This window comes from Thamnophis sirtalis, unplaced genomic scaffold (assembly GCF_051295495.1).
Source record: "Thamnophis sirtalis isolate CommonGarterSnake01/CBP01778 unplaced genomic scaffold, rThaSir2_p1.2 scaffold_6, whole genome shotgun sequence".
Classification (NCBI taxonomy): domain Eukaryota; kingdom Metazoa; phylum Chordata; class Lepidosauria; order Squamata; family Natricidae; genus Thamnophis; species Thamnophis sirtalis.
Window position 1 is genome coordinate 13,506,007 of NW_028261386.1, and position 18,904 is coordinate 13,524,910.

The 18,904-nt window shown below is 41.8% G+C and overlaps 1 protein-coding gene across 2 annotated transcripts in view; it reads left to right on the forward strand.

Annotated features, from left to right (window-relative positions):
* Positions 1 to 220: 220 nt before the first annotated feature.
* UBE2G1 (ubiquitin conjugating enzyme E2 G1) overlaps positions 221 to 18,904 on the forward strand; it is a 56,672-nt gene continuing 37,988 nt past the window's right edge. The window contains exon 1 of one of the 2 annotated variants that reach the window (XM_087717225.1): positions 221 to 671. In XM_087717225.1, coding sequence (XP_087573351.1) covers positions 626 to 671 — 46 coding nt within the window. In that variant the 5' untranslated portion in view covers positions 221 to 625. The remainder of the gene's footprint in view (positions 672 to 18,904) is intronic. The other variant, XM_087717224.1, reaches the window with a different exon arrangement.

Consider the following 18,904-nt stretch of genomic DNA (forward strand, 5'->3'; position numbering starts at 1 on the left):
ATTACACGGCCGTGAGTTCGACCTTCCAAACATGGCGGCCACGACATCGCTGGGCAATCCGAGCTGAGAGAAAGAAAAGAGGAGGAAGCGCAAGCGCCATCTGCGAAAGAAGCGCATGCGCCGAGAGAATTGTGCGCCTGCGTGTCGCGGCGCCCGAGTGCAGTGAAATTCCGTGAAGGGGGAGGAGAAAGAGAGAGAGAGGAGGGGGGGGGAGGAAAAAAGAGAAAAGAAAGCTGAGGGGAAGGTGTTGGAGCGGCAGGCGCGGGGCGAGCGGCAGCGTTGAGCGCCCTCCCGCGCGCTTTATTTCCTCCCTCCACACGCACACAGACCTGGTCCGAATCCCCTCAGAATAGTTTCTCCTCGTAGTTCCCCCTCCCCCCTTATCCCCCTCCCTCCCCCCCGCGGCGGAGGGACTCGCGGCGCTGCTGTGGCGGCGGCGCCGGCGCTGAGAGGACGGGCGGGCAGGCAGGCCCCCGGCGGCGGGGTCGGCGCGAGCGGGGAGGGACGAGGGCTCGCCGGCTGGCTGGCTTGAGCCCGGCAGTCGTAGGAGCGGGAGGATTAGCAGCAGCAGCTGCGCCGCCGCCGCCGCCGCCCCAGACTCCCTCCCCGGGCACCGGCGGGGAGAATGACGGAGCTCCAGTCCGCGCTGCTACTGCGGAGACAGCTGGCAGGTGAGTCCGGGCGGCGGTCTTTCAGGGCCGCCCCTGAGACCCGGCTGGGCTGAAGCGTGGTGTGTGGGAGCCCCAGCCGGGAAGAGGGGGGGGGCGGCTTTGAAACGTGGTCGAGAAGGAGGAGACATGGGGAGCTCCCTGAGGCGGGCCGGTGGTGGTGGTGAGTGTGTGGGGGGGCAGAGTTTCCAAAAGAAAAGTTGGGGGGTAACTGCGAGGTAAGACGCGGGGTAGGTTGAGAACAGGGCTTGGGGGCGGAAGGGACCAGTGTGCGGGTCCAAAGACAGCCGGGGAAAAGTCTCTTTTGTGCCTAGGGCGGAAGACTGGAAATTTCCCGTAGAGAAAGCAGTAACTTCGTGTATTTCTGGGTTTGGGGGGAGGGGGGAAGAGGAGAATATGGGGCATTGAGAAACTCGGGGAGGCGATCCTGATGTATAGAGGGTGGGAAGAAAGACGGGAGACTTGGGCATGGAGGGAGGTTTAAACGTTGCCAAGGTAGGAGGGCCCCGGGGGTGGGGGGAGCGATGGCCAACTAAAGGCAGGCACAGTATGGTGGGAAGAGTTGGGAGGCGTGGTGCGACTGAAGTGGAGATAGTGGGGCCAACGTGCTTAAATGAGGGGAGGGAGCAGAGTCGCTCTTAAGTTGGAGAAAGAGGTGTGCTGCTTAGTCAAAGGAGCAAGAAAAGGGGTGAGTGATCTGGAAGGAATGAGGGAACAGGGAAAGGAAGGGGGAGGTCATTGGAGTCATAAGAGCCGCTGGGCATTGGTATGTTGCACAGTCAGAGAGAGAACAAGGCGCCAGTGAATCGGTTGGGAAGCAAGGCACGATGGATTAGGTAAGTGAAAGGTGTCACCGGTGAGCCCTTGAAGGAACCATCACAGCCTCTTGGTGGAAGTTGGCAGATTCAAAGAAAGTGCCTTGTTGGCTTTTCAAACAGTGCCTAATCTTCCTCCAGCCTTTTAGTGCAGAGGGCTGGCAAGAGGGGGTTGAATCTGGAGCTGTTAGAAAGGGGGAGTGGCTTGGAATATGCAGAGGAAAGCTGGAGGTGCAGAGGCCCGAGTCCCAGGCGGGAAATGAAAAGTGGGTAAGATTTGTGTGTGTGTGTGTGTATTATACCAGTCAGTTTGCTGCTACTAACCCTGTGGAAGGTCATGAGGGCAGCTGGAAAATAATAACCCAGGCAGAAATATTTTGTGAGATGCTTGAACATGTGAGGTAAAGTCAACAGTTTCAAGCAACCAAGAGTTAACTTAAGAGTGCCAGAATGAGGGAAAGCTCGAAAGGAAGGACATGTTAAAATTTAGAATACCCCAAATAAATGAAAAGATGCCCCCTAGTCAGATTACCCAATTTCTAATGACTAAAAAATGTATTTTCTCCAGTGGTGTGATAAAGGTGACTTATTAGCATTGTTTTCTGGGATGTTTTAATTTTGCAGGTAATCAAAACCTGTGGAATTCCCAAAGGGTCTTTGTTAGGATATCCTGGGATGCAGAAGTGAATGATACAGGTTGTTGAATGGCTGGGATGGGAAGCAAAAATGTCTTATGCAGTTAAGGTAGCGGGAATGTTTAGTGTATAAAGAGCACATGGAAGATGAGGATATATAACACCTAAGAATGTTTGTAGAAGTTATTAGGCAGTAACTATTAAACGTAATCAAAGGTAGGAAAACCTTTGTTTCAGAAAGAGTAAACCTAGTGAGTTGTGTACATTGGCTGCATAAGGCAAACGACAAAACATGACTCCTGGGATCCTATGGAAGATGTTTGGCTGTTGTGTATAAGGGCTTGATTAAGAGTACACTTTAGACATTAGAAGATTCATTAATAGCTACTGGGTTCACCTATTTAATAGGCAGTCAAACAGATCTTATCTGTTTGGAGAAGATTTGTGAGCTGTTGTCTTGAATGCCTCCTCTTGTGCAGTGCAAAATGAGATTGTACATTGCCTGTTTTGAACAAAGCAGAGTAGGGCTGACATCTGTGGAGTACAGTATTGGGGTGGGTTGCAGGGGGATTAATTATCATTGTTTCAAATTCATAATAGAGGAGCTATTGCAGTCTTCAACTTTTTTTTTCTTTGCTGGGGTTACTGCCAAGTCTATTCCTGGCTGTAACTGGGAATAAAGAAGGACATAACTTATCAGAGATCTTACCTGGGAAATGGGTGACAGAACCTGAAACCTAAAAGAGGGTTTGCATTATGAACTTCAGGGCATTTGTAATATATTAGTGATTTCATTTTTTATTTCCATCTACAGTTACTTTCTCTCCCTTTTTCTTTGTCCCTTGACTGACCAGTCTTGCTTGACTAACATTTTAGCAAGTAATGGTGGGGGGAGGGGCACGGCTGTGCTTGGTCTGTCCTAGCAATTATATCAGACATGTAAGTATGTTGCCTGTATAGTTAGAGTGGCATTACATTTCTAGTAGCTCCATACTCTTATGCTACTCACTGCGGTATTAGAAGAGAAAGAAAGCAACAGCAATGTGAAGATAACAGAATGTGTCAGTACTTTTCTCTTTCATCTCGTGAGTCCATAGGATTTTTAAAAAACCTGCGCATCTATGGCCTCTGATTTCTCTTGTCAGGAAGTTGAAACTCCTTGTTAGCATATTTTCTTAAAATTTATTGAATCAAGTCTGAATATTTTTTTCTGGTATAGAAACTATTTTAATTTATTATAAACAAAGATAAGGAATAGTATTTTTGAAGTTACAGTGTCAGTGGGGAAAAAATTAGTTACAACTGGTCCTACCACTACTGTTGCAGCATCCACATGGTCGTGTAATCAAAGTTAAGGCGCTAGGCAACTGCTATGGTAAGACAGTTGCAGTGTCTGGGGTCATGTGATCACCACTTGTGACCTTCCTAACTGCCTTGCACCAAGCAAAGTCAGCAGGGGAAGCCAGATTTGCTTAATGATTAATAACTAGTGATTTGCTTAATAACCATGGCAAAAAAGATACGACTCCCTTAACAACTACCTTGCTTACCAATGGAAATTCTCATCACAGTTATGGTTGTAATTCAAGGACTATGTAAACAGCTATAATATACCTATCCTGTTTATTTAGAACAGTGGTTCCCAAACTTTTTCAGTCCACCGCCCCCTTGGTGCTACAAACTGATCCTCAGTGCCCCCCACCCAGTGGTGGAATTCAATTTTTTTACTACCGGTTCTGTGGGTGTGGCTTGGTGGGCGTGGCTGGGGGGTCATGTGACTGGGCGGTTTGCACGACGGAAGGAAAATAGTAACAGTAAAATTCAAAACTGTAACAATTGATTGCACATTTATTCAAAATCCAATTTAAAAATCTTTTTAGTTAATGTTAATTCAATAAAATTGTTGAACATGATCCAGTGATACCAGGTTTTCAAAATCTCATAGTCATTTATCAAGAACCTTATTAACTAGTAACTTAGTAAACTCTGTAAAATTTAGTAACTACTTCACTGTTCAATAAATTCTTAATGTGATGGATGGGCTTGATGAAGTGATACCAGTTTCCCAATGTCTAGTTTTAAATCACTTTGCAGGAGTCTTAAATCACCACGTTCAGTAATCTGGAGTCGATTTCTTTGCTTGGAGAGAAGTTGGATGATCACACCAAATATGATGTTGGAAATGCAACAAGGAGCTTCTTAACCACTGTCCATAGTGCAGGATAGTGATCAGAAATTTCTTTCTGTAACCGAAACTCTTGGTACGATTTCTTAAACTTTGGCTTCAGCTCAATGCCATTTTGCAACTCTATGAGTTGTTCCTCCATTACCCCATCTTCCTCAGTATCTGAAAATGGATTTATCACCCAATCTGGAATTTCCATCAAAAAAAGATCCTGATATCACTTAGACATCTAAGTCTTAGAATGTCAGAGAAACAACTTTAGCTGCATAGTCACATCCCTGCAATAACATCATTGTAATTTTCAGTTTCATTAATTTCCACAATATCAACACTAGCTTTGCTACTAACCCCTTCCAAACCATCTGCATAGTCTTTAAGATTTGGTTGTCTAAATATCAAAAACGGTTGACACACATCTAAGCAAAACTGAAGTACAATCTATTTTTCCTTTTTAAAAAAATATCTAAATTTTAAGTTTTGTATTACTGTTTTCATCCAGTTCCCATCCAAAAATGGCAAGAAACTCTGGTGTCATTTAATATAATCTTATCTCCTTCAGATTGCCAATTATTTTGCACAACACAGACATTCTGCCTTTAAATGCTTATGTGGTTTCAATGGCTAAACTTCTCGCCGAACCAATTATTCAAAACCAGTAATTCCGCAAGGAGAGAGGATGGGAATGGGGATGTTTCAAAAACTAAACACATATCCTAAAAGAAAATCCACCTGCAACCAGCATTGAGTGGAACTTTTATAAGCTTTAGAATAAATGAGCTGGAAGGGATCTTGGAGGTCTTCTGGTCCAGCCTCCTGCTCAAGCAGGAAAACTTATACCAGAGGTCTTCAAACTTGGCAACTTTAAGACTTGTAGATTTCAACTCCCAGAATTCTCCAGACAGTTATGGACTTCAACTCCCAGCTATGCTGGCTGAGAATTGTGGGAGTTGAAGTCCACAAGTCTTAAAGTTGCCAAGTTTGGGGACTCCTGACCTATACTATAGTAGCATATACATATAGTATACTATACCTATATCAAAGAAAGCTCCCGTGAGTTTAACAACACCCGTATTTCCAAGGCTAGAAATGGAAGATTGCAATGCGAGCTCCCTCCTGCTGGTAATCCAAACTTCCCTAACCAAAACCCACACCACCAAAAGGGAGCATCACACCCTCCCCCCAGTTATTTTTACCCAGCTGTGTCCCCATGCAAAGGAAAAGGATGGCACTACATATGTGACCGTTTTTTAAACCAGTGGCAAAGAGTTCTCTCGCAAACTCAACTAGAATTCAATTGGTGGGGTTTCCCCCCCCCCAACAACACCGTGCATGATCTCCCTGCCCACCAACCGTTAAAAAAAAAACTTTTCACAAGCCAAGCCAGTTGGTTAAGATGCCAATGGTGTTGGGGGGCGGGCGATTGAAGTGGCGTGAACCCCTCTCCTGGGAGGAAGGCAGTGATTGGAGGGGAGGGTGGTGATGTTGCTTAAAGGGAAACCCACAGCTATTTCCAGGTTTGTTTGGGTAATTTCATCTGCCCGCACCAATGGGCTTTAAATAGTCCATCTTCTGCTCGGCAAGTTTCTCCTTTCCATCTGAGAATTAATTAAGAAGCTACCAACCTAGGGGCAACGCCCTTTTCAGCCAACACAATACATGATCTTTTTTTCCTTGCCTTCTTAGCACCCCACTGCTGTCCCCTTTGCCTCTTAGTGCCCCCCTAGGTCATTCCACCGCCCCCCAGGGGGAGGTACCACCCACTTTGGGAACCACTGATTTAGAACAAAAATATCACAGCAAGCTAAACTGAGTTGGGACTTGTAGATATATGGATAGAAAAATACCAAACTCTATACTGTGCTTAAATGTATGTCGTCCCCTCCCCCCCCCAATGGAGATCTTTATCAGTCTTAAGAAAATTATATGAATATTTGCTCCTGAAGCTGTCAGAAGGAAAACTTGATATGAGGAAGCTTTTATGATGAACTGTGATGGAGCAATTCATTGGATAGCTTCAGGCATGCAGAAAAGGAGGCTAAAAGGCTACATGGCCTTTGTACTTCTGCTTCTTGTCTACCCACATTCAGCAAATCAAATATCGTGGCACAGTAGTAAATAACTACATTTTAAAATAACTACATTTTAATGTAGTACAATAAATTGCAATAACTATCAGATGATTTGTATAACTGTTAAATCTGGAGCACAGTTAACTTTGCATCCTATAAAATATCAAGCTGTACATTGAGAAACCTGAGTATCTGACCCCAAACAGTTAAATAAGAAAGGCATTTTGAGAAAAATTCTGAATTATGATTCCAGTGTTCTTAATTGTTTCACTATTGTTAATATAGAGAACTTGCTGAGAGTTGTTCCCATTATCATAATACTGATAACCTGTAGTTTGGAGATTTTTCCAGGGTACTAAAGTAAAGTAATTATGCTAGTTTTCTTAGGCGGCTGGATAAAACTTGTGGCTTCTTTCAAGGCTGGAATAAATTGAAGCAATCAGTTTACATGCCCATAAATAGGACAGTTTATCCTTTGGTCGCTACAGGATGACTAGGTGTACAAGTTCATTAAGTTATAATGTATTTGGGTTTTGCTTAGCCTTTTGTGTTTATCTAATAAGTTGTGATTAAATTATGGCTTACTGCAGTATGTGAATCAGTTTGATGACTCTTACAAGAAACACTCCATCCTTCCCAAACATATGCCAGAATCCTGGCTGATTATTTTTGATCAGAGTTGCTATTCCTTTAATGGAGACCTGCATTCAGTGGTACTAGTATGCATATGAAAAGCCACAAGGTAAATATCTTGTGTAAAACTTGTATAAAAACATTTTGTAGCCATTACTTTGGATAAATGCTGTCAGTTGGATCAGTGATCAGAATTGACATTAGATAACTTCTTATGTTCATAATATCTTAAAGCTTTTGAAATTAGGAGTTATTTCTAGTATTCTCTGAAATCTAGTTTTAATTGATTACAAGATAATGTAGCAGAATCTTGTTACACCATAAATAAATAGTACAGTATAGAGGCCATCTACATTTATTTTAGAAAATTTATATAGAAACCCATATTATGTATGAACTCTGGACAGCTGACAACAGTCAACAAAAACTATACTATAAAACCTCTTTCCAAAAGCAAAAAAAAATAAATCTCCAATCATAATTTTGGGTATACCTTTGACTTCTTCACTGTATTTTCTGTTCCAGCAAGTGAAATTACATGTGTCAATATTCATTGGTTCTTTCCTGCTGATCTCCTAAACTGGTAATGGCATACATACAAAATAATGATTTATAAGTGCTTCTAGAAAAAGGCCATTATTTCTGCAGCAGTGTAAATCTGTGATCCCTCCCTCACTGCTCAAATGTTTCAGGGTTAGAACTGAACCATTAAGATTGTGTTAGTAGACTAATAAACAAGACCTGCTCTTTTTTGACTGCAAACATTGAGTGACATTCTATTTGATTTTGCACACATGTATGAAATTGGTTGAAATGCAGATGCTGGTGATTCTAATTTTCAGCTTACCATAGTTTACAAGCCCAGCTAAATATGTGAACCATCCACAATAAATGCTAAATATGGATAATAAAAGCTAAAGAGTACCGTAATACTGACTTAAAATGAATATTACAGATATGGACATTTCCAAGTGTAGATGACAATAGGAATATATGGGCCAATATTCCTTTTGAAAGTTGCAAGTACAGTAATTGTATGTGTTTATGTCGACCTGCATATCTATAACAGGGTATCATAATACCTTTATAGATGTGAATCCCTTTTCAAACCTTTACAAAACCAAAACAAACTTTGTTCGCTATAGTTTTTTTTACAGTGAGGGCCTTGATGATTCTCCCCCTTTTACAAGTACACATGCACAGACTGATCAGGAAATTCAGGCTTCCCTGTGCTAGTTTCCTATGCTTGGCTGCACTAAGAGGAACTCCCTTGTTCAGATAATGTTCCCAACCCCCTTCTGTTTGCCAGCACTTGCAGTCCAATTTCAGCTGTCCTTTGAACGCAGCATTAGAAAATTGTATTGCTTTCTAATACTTTAATATGTATAATTTTTCAGTTATAAGGTATTTTCTATCATATATTTATTGTAGCAAAAATGAGAACATATCATAGATTTGTTGGTCATAAGGATCGTAAGATTTACTTTTCAATTGCGATGAGGATTTGTGACAAAGTCTGGGTTCTATCAGTTAAATTAGTGTTACAAGATACTATAAGAACTGTGTTGGATGCAAGTAGATATTTAAAGATAATATTGATCCTGAATTTGCCATGTTTTCCATAAATAGGTAAAGAGTATCCAGCTACAATTTTTTCTACAATTCTTGGAGTTAGTATAGAGGAGCCAGGGCAGCTTTCTGTTGCTTATACCTTCATTGTTGTTGCATTTGAGGCTACTTCTAGTAGCAATAGTTTGTGACAGAAGCTGTTCCTTAGATTAGTAATATGCATAGTAGAATGTTCATAGGTACTGTGTAGGCCCATGATGGCGAACCTATGGCACTTGTGCTGGAAGTGGCACACAAAGCTATCTCTCCAGGTACGTGAGACATTGCCTGTTGCTCTTCCTCTTGCATGCACACTCTGGAAACCGGAAGAGTGTCAATGAAATGCCCTCCCTCAGCCCGCCACCAAGAACAAGCTAGCACAGCCCCCTCATCAGTTCTGCCAAGTGAGCGCAAACGCTTTTTGGTGCAAAAAAAGGTTTGCCAACACTGGTATAAGCTACAAACTTTTCTAAACAGTGTTTGGGTAGATAGTTTACTACCATTTATTTTTATTTTATTATACTTCTGTTTGATTTATTATTATGAATAATATTAATACTAATAAACTTGAAAAAAACATTAGTTGGAATACTACTTGATATGGATGTTTTGTAAATGGTAACTGCTACCATATATAGCAGCTATTTCTGTGTGTCTATTCTATATGCTCAATAGCTTTCAAATATTTTGAATAGTTTTCAAAGGATACTAAAACCTGTGTAAATAATACTGTTAATACTAATATAACCTGAGTGAATACTTATGCAAGTAGTCCTCGACTTACAACCATTTGTTTAACCATAGTTCAAAATTGCATCAGTCTTGGAAAAAGTGACTTACAACCTACAGTAATTTACAACCAGTTGGAACATCCTGTAGTCATATGATTGCATTTTGCAGCTCTTTTGCCAATTTCTAGGAAAAATGCCCTTAGGAGAAGCTGGATTTGCTTAATGATCATGTGATTCGCTTAACAGCATTGTAAAAATTGTTATAAATTGGGTCCAAGTCAATTTATGATTGCAGTGACTTACAACAAAATATGCGGTCCCAATTGTGGTCATAAGTCAAGGACTACCTGCATCTGAAGAGCAGAATATCTTGTATTGATTTTGTTGTACAACATTTTAAATCTAACATTGAGCTAATTGTCAGCCTCTGCTTCGCTATTTGCTTTCGGCTGCCATTGAAACGGGGAGGGGGGGGGCTTGGTATTTGGGAGGGGAAGTTTTAGTACAGGAGAGATTGTAAAAAGGGAGTTTTGTTCTCACCATCTACTGCGCATGCTGGAGATTAGTGCTTGGTGTTGGTCAAGGCCATCCGTCCTGCATACCAACCTGATGATGCTCCTTGAAGATGAAACACATGACACCTAAGGGATTTGCAGATTGGACAGTGGGATGAGGGTTACTGGAGGGAGGGGGTTGGTCACATATTGATATGTCTGATTTTGCACGCTTTTGCCCCAGATCTTGCTTTGCTTAGCTGCTATCTTTTAATAACCAGTAAAAGTACTCTTAATTCTGCAAAATTGAGTTAAGTGGTTTCTTTCTTGGTTGCTGAGGGAGGCCGGCTTGACATTAAGCAAAATCTCACTTTTGCACTCATCCCGGAGCTAACACCTTCCGAGGGGAGTGAAAATAAAACCAAAACCTTCAAAGGAATGTCCTACCCAGGTAGCGACCAGGAGGATGACAGGGGGGCGGCTGGATCCTTGTGTCCCTTGGAGACGGAGTAGATGGCGGATCTGAATTTGGAGGAACAATTCGTCCTCCCGAGGTGATCGTTGGGAGTATGACAGAAGTATGACTCTGAGGAAAATCCGGCTGGAGTTACCACAAGGCGACATCGACGACCGGCAGCTGCCTGGCAGGATGCTGACGAGGAGAACCTTATGATGTCCCAGGCTATGAAACTTTCAAGAGGCTTGGGTGAGGCGACGTTTGCACGAGAATGGTCCTGAAAGAGAAGTTGATCTCCCAGACCTAGATGAGAGAACTGCAGAAGTCCTGTTCTGCCCAAGGGGGGCCCTGGGGGCAGACAGTGGAGCTCATCAGGATGGGGAAGCCCCGGCAGCAGCAGCAGCCGCAAGAGCCCTTCCAAGAGGAGGAGCCCCCCCCCCTGCAGACGCCGGATGGCAAAAGTTCCTCCGCTTGGTGTGAAATTTAGAGGTGACCCAAAGGAACTAGGATTTTTCCTGGTCCAAGTCTGGAACTTCATGCAACAATTTGGAGAGGATCTCCCTACAGAAGAAGCCAAGGTAAGTTGTTACCATGGCGCTAGAGAACAAGGCAGCAGCATGGATGGTTGCTCTTGATAATGATGACTCCCCCCTGCTGAGAGACTATAATAGATTTATGGCTATCCTGAGAAAACGCTTTGATGACCCGCTCACGGAGCGGAAGGCCAGAGCCAAAATGAAAACTCTTACCCAGGGGAAGAACTCAGTGGCTGATTACATACAAGAGTTTCATGAATTGTCCCTTTATATGTGGGTCTGGTCGGAAGAAGCTTTAATGGAAAGTTTTATGGATGGCTTAAATAAAGATATATACCAAAACTGTTTGAACAGGGGCGAGTGGCATAACTTGCAACGCTGGTACGAATTGGCAGCAGATGTGGAGATCGATCTAGCCAGAGACAAGTACCGCGAAGACAGTGAGAAAGAGAAAACTACCCCTCTGAACCCCACCCCCAAAGGAACTCTGAAAGGAGGAAAAAGTTGATCTACAAGGAAACCTCAGTATACCACCTGCTTACGATGTGGAAAGGAGGGGCACCGGGCAGCAAATTGCCGCTCCAAGATTGGCCCAAGGCCCCCTGCCGTGTGGGAGAGGAAGCCAGACACACAACCTGGGAAAAGCAGGGACACCACCATGAAAGGGGTGAAACCTGTTGTGCAATTACCTCCCATCCCAAGAGAAGAACCATCTTTCTCATCAGGGGAAAGTGAAACCGAATCCGATGACGACCATCTGGTAAGTTCCTGATCAGGCCCCATGACCATCCCAGTAGAACTTAAAGTGCCCTCTACTGGCGCCCAAGCAAAAATGCTGGCCCTTTTAGACTTGGGATGCACACGTTACATTGTTAGCCCGGAAGTGGTGGAAAAAATGGGCTTAAAACTGAGAACTTTGAAAGTCCCCTTGCTTTTTGCCAGCTAGATGGGTCTATAGCTGCGGGGGCTCGTGTCCACTTTGTGACTGAACCTATAGACATGTGGATGGGGGATCACCAGGAAACATTAAGTTTCATTGTGGCACTGGGGATGGACCGGCCTCTCATACTGGGCTTACCCTGGTTACGTAAATGGAACCCAGACATCAATTGGAGGAAAGGGTGGTTGCGCATCTGATCTGCTAAATCCCCTGAGGGAGAAGGGAGGGTTTCCAACATTACCGACGCTGAACCTAACCTGGCAGCCGTGGTGCAGGAAAAAATTGAGGGGGAGGAGAAAATCCCAAAGGAATATTGGGACCTTAAGAATGTTTTCAGTGAAAAATCCTCTGAAAAATTACCCACCACCACCCCGACGGATTGCAGCACTGAGATCCTCCCAGGAGTAAAACTTCCAAAACCCCAGATTTACTCAATGACCCCACACAAAATGGAGGAATTACGGAAGTTTATTGACAAAAATTTGAAAAGGGGGTTTATTGAACCCGCTAGGCCACATGTGGCTGCCCCTGTGTTGTTTAGAGAAAAGAAAGATGGCTCATTTCATCTCTCTGTTAACTATAAAAATCTTAACTGTGTGCATGGAAAATGTATACCCTCTCCCTCTGATGAAGGATATATTGGCCCAATTGGGTAAAGGGAAGATCTTCACGAAATTGGACCTAAGAGAGGCCTACTACAGAGTCAGAATCAAAGACGAAGATGAATGGAAAACTGCTTTCAACTGCCCACTCGGATGTTTTCAATTCAGAGTACTCCCGTTTGGCCTACAGGGGGTGCCAGCTGTTTTCATGCAATTAATAAATGAAGTTTTACATAAACACCTGTACAACGGCATGATGGTCTACCTTGATGACATCCTTATCTACACGGAAACATGTGATGAACACGTGATTTTAGTGCGATCAGTACTTAAGAACCTCCGAGCCGCCGAACTTTATGCCAAATTGTCTAAATGTGAATTTCATCAAGAGAAGATTGATTACTTGAGCTACCGCATCTCCCACAACGACATCGAGATGGACCCGGCGAAAGTCCAGGCCGTAACTGAGTGGGCACCCCCTCGCACTCGCAAACAACTACAAAGTTTTTTAGGATTTGTGAATTTTTATCATCAATTTATTCCCTCGTTCGCCAGCATTGCTCTGCCCATTACAAATCTAAAGTCAAAAGGTGTTGCTCCTTGATGATGCTCCTTGAAGATGACACCTAAGGGATTTGCAGATTGGACAGTGGGATGAGGGTTACTGGAGGGAGGGGGTTGGTCACACATTGATATGTCTGATTTTGCACGCTTTTGCCCCAGATCTTGCTTTCCTTAGCTGCTATCATTTCATAACGAGTAAGTACTTTTAATTCTGTAAAATGGAGTTAAGTGGTTTCTTTCTTGGTTGCTGAGGGAGGCTGGCTTGACACTAATTTTTGTAAACTTGTAAATTGGTGAGCCCCAGACTTTGTCAGCATGGAAGAGAAGCATGCCCATAAATGTAAATATAAAAATAGAGGTAATCTCTGAGTCACTCTTTGGACCCTCCATTTTCATTCTAGTAGTAATTTCACAGAATAAAAATTGATGTCATATCTCATCAACTTGGATAAATAGTGTACTGTACAAAACAAATACATATTTTTGCCTTAAATAATACTTTGATAACATGTTTCTCAGAAAGCAAGTTGGTGCTGTTTAGAGAAACATAAATGCAGTAGATACAGAAAACTCTGTAAAAATGCCATTTTTTTGAGATGTAAAAAAAATCAGACCACTTCAAAATTATTTCTACCTTTAACGTAACATATTAGCTGCACAATTCAGTTGAAAAACAAATCAAAACCTTTTTGGTGGGGAGGTGATAACAATAAAAAAATAGAATAATGTGACTGACCGCACCTTCTTATAAGCAGAGGTATGACGAAGTTCAGAATTAACCAGTCACATTAAAACATGTTAGTAGTTAGTACACACCTGCTATCAATTAAAATGACTTTGTTCAAGGCCATATACAATGCAGCTGTTCAAGTTGGCTTTTTCTGACATTTGCTCAGTTGCCTCTTACAGCAAAATCTGTGGTCTGAACAGAGCTTAGAAAACATCAAAGGGATTTTGTTGTTGGAAGATATCAATCAGGAGAAGGGTACAAAAAAATTCCAAGGTATTGGCTATACCCGTGATGGCGAACCTATGACATGTATGCCATAGGCGGGACACGGAGCCATTTGTAGGGCACACGAGGCATTGCCCTGTCAGCTCCAGTGCGCATGCGTGTGCTGGCCAGCTGATTTTGGCTGCCTTTTGAGGCCATTTTTTTGCTCTCTGGAGGCTTCCTTAAGGAGGTTTCCTTGAAGGCTCCAGAGAGCAAAGAACGGCCCTACAAGTAAACCAGAAGTGAGTCCGGTTCGTCCGTAGGGCCGTTTTTCACCCTTCGGAACCTTCAGGGAAGCCTTCTGAAGGATCCGGAGGTAAAAATACGGCCCTATGGACAAACCAGAAGTCACCGTTCAAGAGCTTCCCTGAAGCCTCCAGAGGGCAAAAAATGGCTCTACGGGGAATCCGGAAGCCTCAGGAGGACCTTGGGGGGGGGGAGGCAGGGGAGGCTGTTTTTGTCATCCCCAGGTTCCTAGAAAGCCTCTGGAGCTTGGGGAGGGTGAAAAAAGCACACCAAAAGCGGGGGGAGCTGTTGTTGCACACACATGCATGTGGGGGAGCGTGCACAAGCACACGGGTCGCTCGCATAATGCACACACCTCTGTGCTCCCCTCGCTTTTGGCACGGGAGCCAAAAAAGGTTAGCCCTCACTTGGCTTATACCATTGCATACAGTGAAGAAGGTCATCAACAAGTGGAGAAAATATGGTACACAAGTGACATTTGCGAGAACTGGATGCCCCTCCAATTTTGATTAAAAAAATCAAGAAAACTGGTCCAAGAGGCTGCCAAGAAACCTACAGCAATATTAAAAGAACTGCAGGAAGTTCTAACAAGTACTGGTTGTGTACTAAGTGTGATAATATCCCATATTCTTCATGTATCTGGGCTGTGGGGTAGTATGGCAAGACTGAAGCCTCTTCAGGCGCTGAGCTGGCTACACTTTGCAAAAATCTGCATCAAGTCTGATAAAAACATGTTAGAAAATGTGTTTGGTTTGATGAGATCAAGGTTAAACTTTTTGGCCTTAATCCCAAAAGTATGTTTAGCACAAAAACAACATTGCGCATAACCAAAAGTACACCATACAGTGAAGCATGGTGGTAGCAGATTCAGAATGCTTTTGCAAAGAAAAGTGGACAGAGATTTCCAAAGCATGATGTGCCATGCTGAAGACTGCATGCTGTCATAAAATCAAAAGGTGCTTCAATAAAGTATTGGTTTAAGGATGAGCATCTTTATGCATCCACATTCTTTCACTTTTTTATTGTTATTCTGCCCCTAAAATTTTTTAGCTTGTTTTTCAATTGAATTCTACAACTTATATGTTATGTTATTTATCTTGGTTTGGTTTTTTACATGTGTGTAGACTTTCTGTATCAATTCTATACCAGAATAGACTAACTTCATGCACCAGGAAAATATATATATTTGCATAGGCAGAACATCTTGCACATTATCAGAATGTCAAGACTTTGGCTTCCCTTTAATATCTTCTAGGTGACTCATTAGGTGTGTTTCAAACTAAAGCACTGAATTATGACCATCTCTGTGAGCCTTGGTAGCATTCTTGAAAATAGAAGGGAAGCTGAAGTTTAACTCTCATAAATTAAACTCTAGAAATCTGGTCAATTCCACGGAAAGTGTCCACAAATTAATTTGTGGAGTTCATTCAACTAGCAATGTTATTATTTATTTAAAATCAGGGAAACTTAGAGTTGTTTATTAAATGCAATTATGAGTGTGTGGAAATGTGGACTCTGATCTGCAGGGATTAGGAGCAAAGATCTTTGCCATTGCCTTGCTGTCAGATGATGCAATCAAACATATTAGGAAGGTTTGTTTCTTCTAAGGTTCATTAAAGATTTGACCTTAATTCTTAGTTAACTATTCCTAATTTCAGTTCTACTGAAACTCTTTTGAAGCATCTTCCCTTCTTTGACAGTCCTCTGACCCATTCCTAGTTATTTAACATCTAAATTTTTAATAACAATGCTGGCTCTTTTTTTATCCCAAAGTATGAGCTCTTTCCTGTGCTTGATTTTTATGGTTTTTAAATTGCCCATGATATGTTTGTTTATTAGCTGATTCAGGTGGAAGTGGATCTGTGTACTCTGCCTTCTTTTAGTGATATTATGAATATGTTTCCAACATAGATCACATATAATAATGCTACAACAAACTTCAATAATCCAATTATAAGGCATTTCTTCCAAAATGGAATGAAAAGCTAAGATTTACTATTGAAATTATTAGTTCAAGAAAGTAGTTTTATTAATTGTATTGGTGAAGCTCATTTTGGGGGGGGGGGTGTCTCATTATCTGTAGTTTGTATATACATGATTGATAATTTAAAACCAGACCTTATATGCAAAAATATGACTATCAATAGTTTTCACCTAAATTTTATTACTTAATATTTTAATATTATTACAGCATTTTGCATGTAGATAGAGAACATTTTTAAGGGTTAAACGTAATGTGTCTACACAATGTATCTATGTTCTTTTTTCTCATGTGGTGAGAGATGTACTGATCTCTCAGTTATACTATTGGATGCTAAGGGTGGATGTTATAGCTGCCCATGGATTATACGTGCTCAGTCTAACTACAGCTGCCAGAAATGATCTGGGTAGCACTAAATGTCCAGTGATGTGATTTAATAATGATATTTTTAAACTTGTATGCCACCCAATTATTAATTATTTCGTTGTGACTCACAACAAAGAAAAGAAAAAAATGACAATAAAATCAATAATATATAAAAAGCAAAGATAGAGGATAGCAAATGCAATGAAGTGAAGGGTTTCACTGTCTCTAGGCAAAGACCTGAACAACTGCAAAGTGGGGATCATCTAAAGAGCAGATGCTGCTATAGCAAAGGTGCACTTCCAGACTCCCAGCAAATGACATTGTTTAATTTGAAGGAACCCAGAGCATATCTGCAGGATATGATCGGCTGGGGAAATTTTATTTAAGAGAATATTTGTAGCCCCGAGTTGAAGGCGGGAATCCTTGGTGCTCTCTGAGCCTGATTGTTTTTTTTGCAGATGTTTTATTACCAAACTAGGTAACTTCATCAGTGCTACTAGGAGGGGGTTTGTGCTCATTTTATATATTAATAGCTTGCCCTATCAATGGTGGTGGAAGTGGTCTTGGTGATTCCTTGATAGGGCTGTTGTTTATTATTAGCTTGTTTGTATGAGTTCCTTGATTGGGGAGTATTGTTTGCTTCTTGATTGTCAAGAAGCAAGAAATGTCTGCAAGAAAACAAACAAGCTCAGACAACACAAAAGACCCCACAGATGTTATGGAATACAGGCAGTCTTTTTTAGTAAAATAAAGAGTTGCTTGGAGTGGAAAAGCCAGTGTGAGCCTGTGGTGCAAGGAAGATAATTCTTTCCATCACCAGTCAAGTGAGCCACTCTGAAAAAGGCCAGCTGCCAAGAGGAGACCACATGAAATCTAAAGACTAGGCTGACTCAGCAAGATCTATCATAACCAAGCAAGAAGGAGGAAAAACATGCAGGTACAATGCACGGGGAGGAAGGGGGAGGAAGCGCTTGTGGGCGGAAAAGGACAACTCTAGGCTCCAGAACCTAACGCCCCCTCCCCAGTTCTCATAGATTTGAGGATGCATAATTTGTGGTTTCATTATATATGATTTAAGGTTGATTCAGATATGGAAATCATTTCTTATGTATAAGGGAGTGACCCTCTTAAGTAACTAAGCATTAATCCTAGGTAAATATAGAGCACAAAGGGAAGAGTTTGCAGATGTGATCACAATTGGACCCAGCAACATTTCACGGTGCTTCAGATCCCCATCCTTAGGCTGAAGAGATGATAAATGGAGCTAAAGCTCTGAACAGATGCTTTTAAGACTTTAAATCTTGTAAATCACTTTAGTGATGAGAACAGCTTATTGTTGGGACTATTCAGCTTTTGTAAATCCACACGTACAGAACTCCAGGAGGAATCTAGTATTTGGAAGAAAATACAGATTATTTTGTAGATCTTGACTTTTACTGTTAAAAAAAAAATCTGTGTGTGTGTGAGAGAGAAGGAGGGCGAGAGAGATTGAGATTAATTCCAAGGTAAAGCCTGAAAAAATGTTGATTTTTAGAATTGTTCACTGGTCTCTTGTGTTCCTTTTAATTCCCTGAAAATGATAAATGCATTTGTTTGACTTATCTGTGGATAAAGCTAAAAACTACACCGGGATTAGGCTGGGATAAGAAATAAATACACTACTTTTAAGAAATATATTAACTAAACTGTTTCAACTGCAGCAGCTCTAGGTGATGTACACTGATTCAATGAATACAATAAAGACAGCATGGTCAGGCCATGCAGCCTTCTGAGGGAAGGCTCTTCTATAACGCAGGGCAGCCACATAGTCCAAGACCCCTTAGGATGGTATTGCTTTAATGATAGGACTGACCTGCCAAATGTTACCAGGTGGATGGCTCTACCCAGGTCCTAAATAAAACCATAATAGAGGCTTACATTTTTATAAAGTAAAATAGATAAAAATATTGCATTTTACTGGTATCTACTGTTAATCTATGATATACTAATATCTCTTACACTTACAGAGATGGCAGAAAAATGTTTCGAAGACAAATCTGTGGTTAATAACCATTGTCAGTGAATTGCTAATATTCAAAAGTGTTTTATCACATGATAAATAGGAAAAAAATCTTATTTTCTATGGAAATGAGAATTATTTTGCCTCTCAAACACCTCACACATTGTGTTTTTGCTCTCCCCAGCCCCTAGGAGCATTCTGCAGGCCTCTCAAACCCTCTGTATACCCCGTTCTTGCGAAAAACAAGCCTGGTTTTGGCAAAAATGGGACGCATGGGGTGAGGTTTCGGAGGCCAAAAGTGGCTGTATTTGGTATATAAGATGTATCAACATTTCCACCCTCTTTTAGGGCGGGTACGTCTTATATTCCGAAAAGTATGGT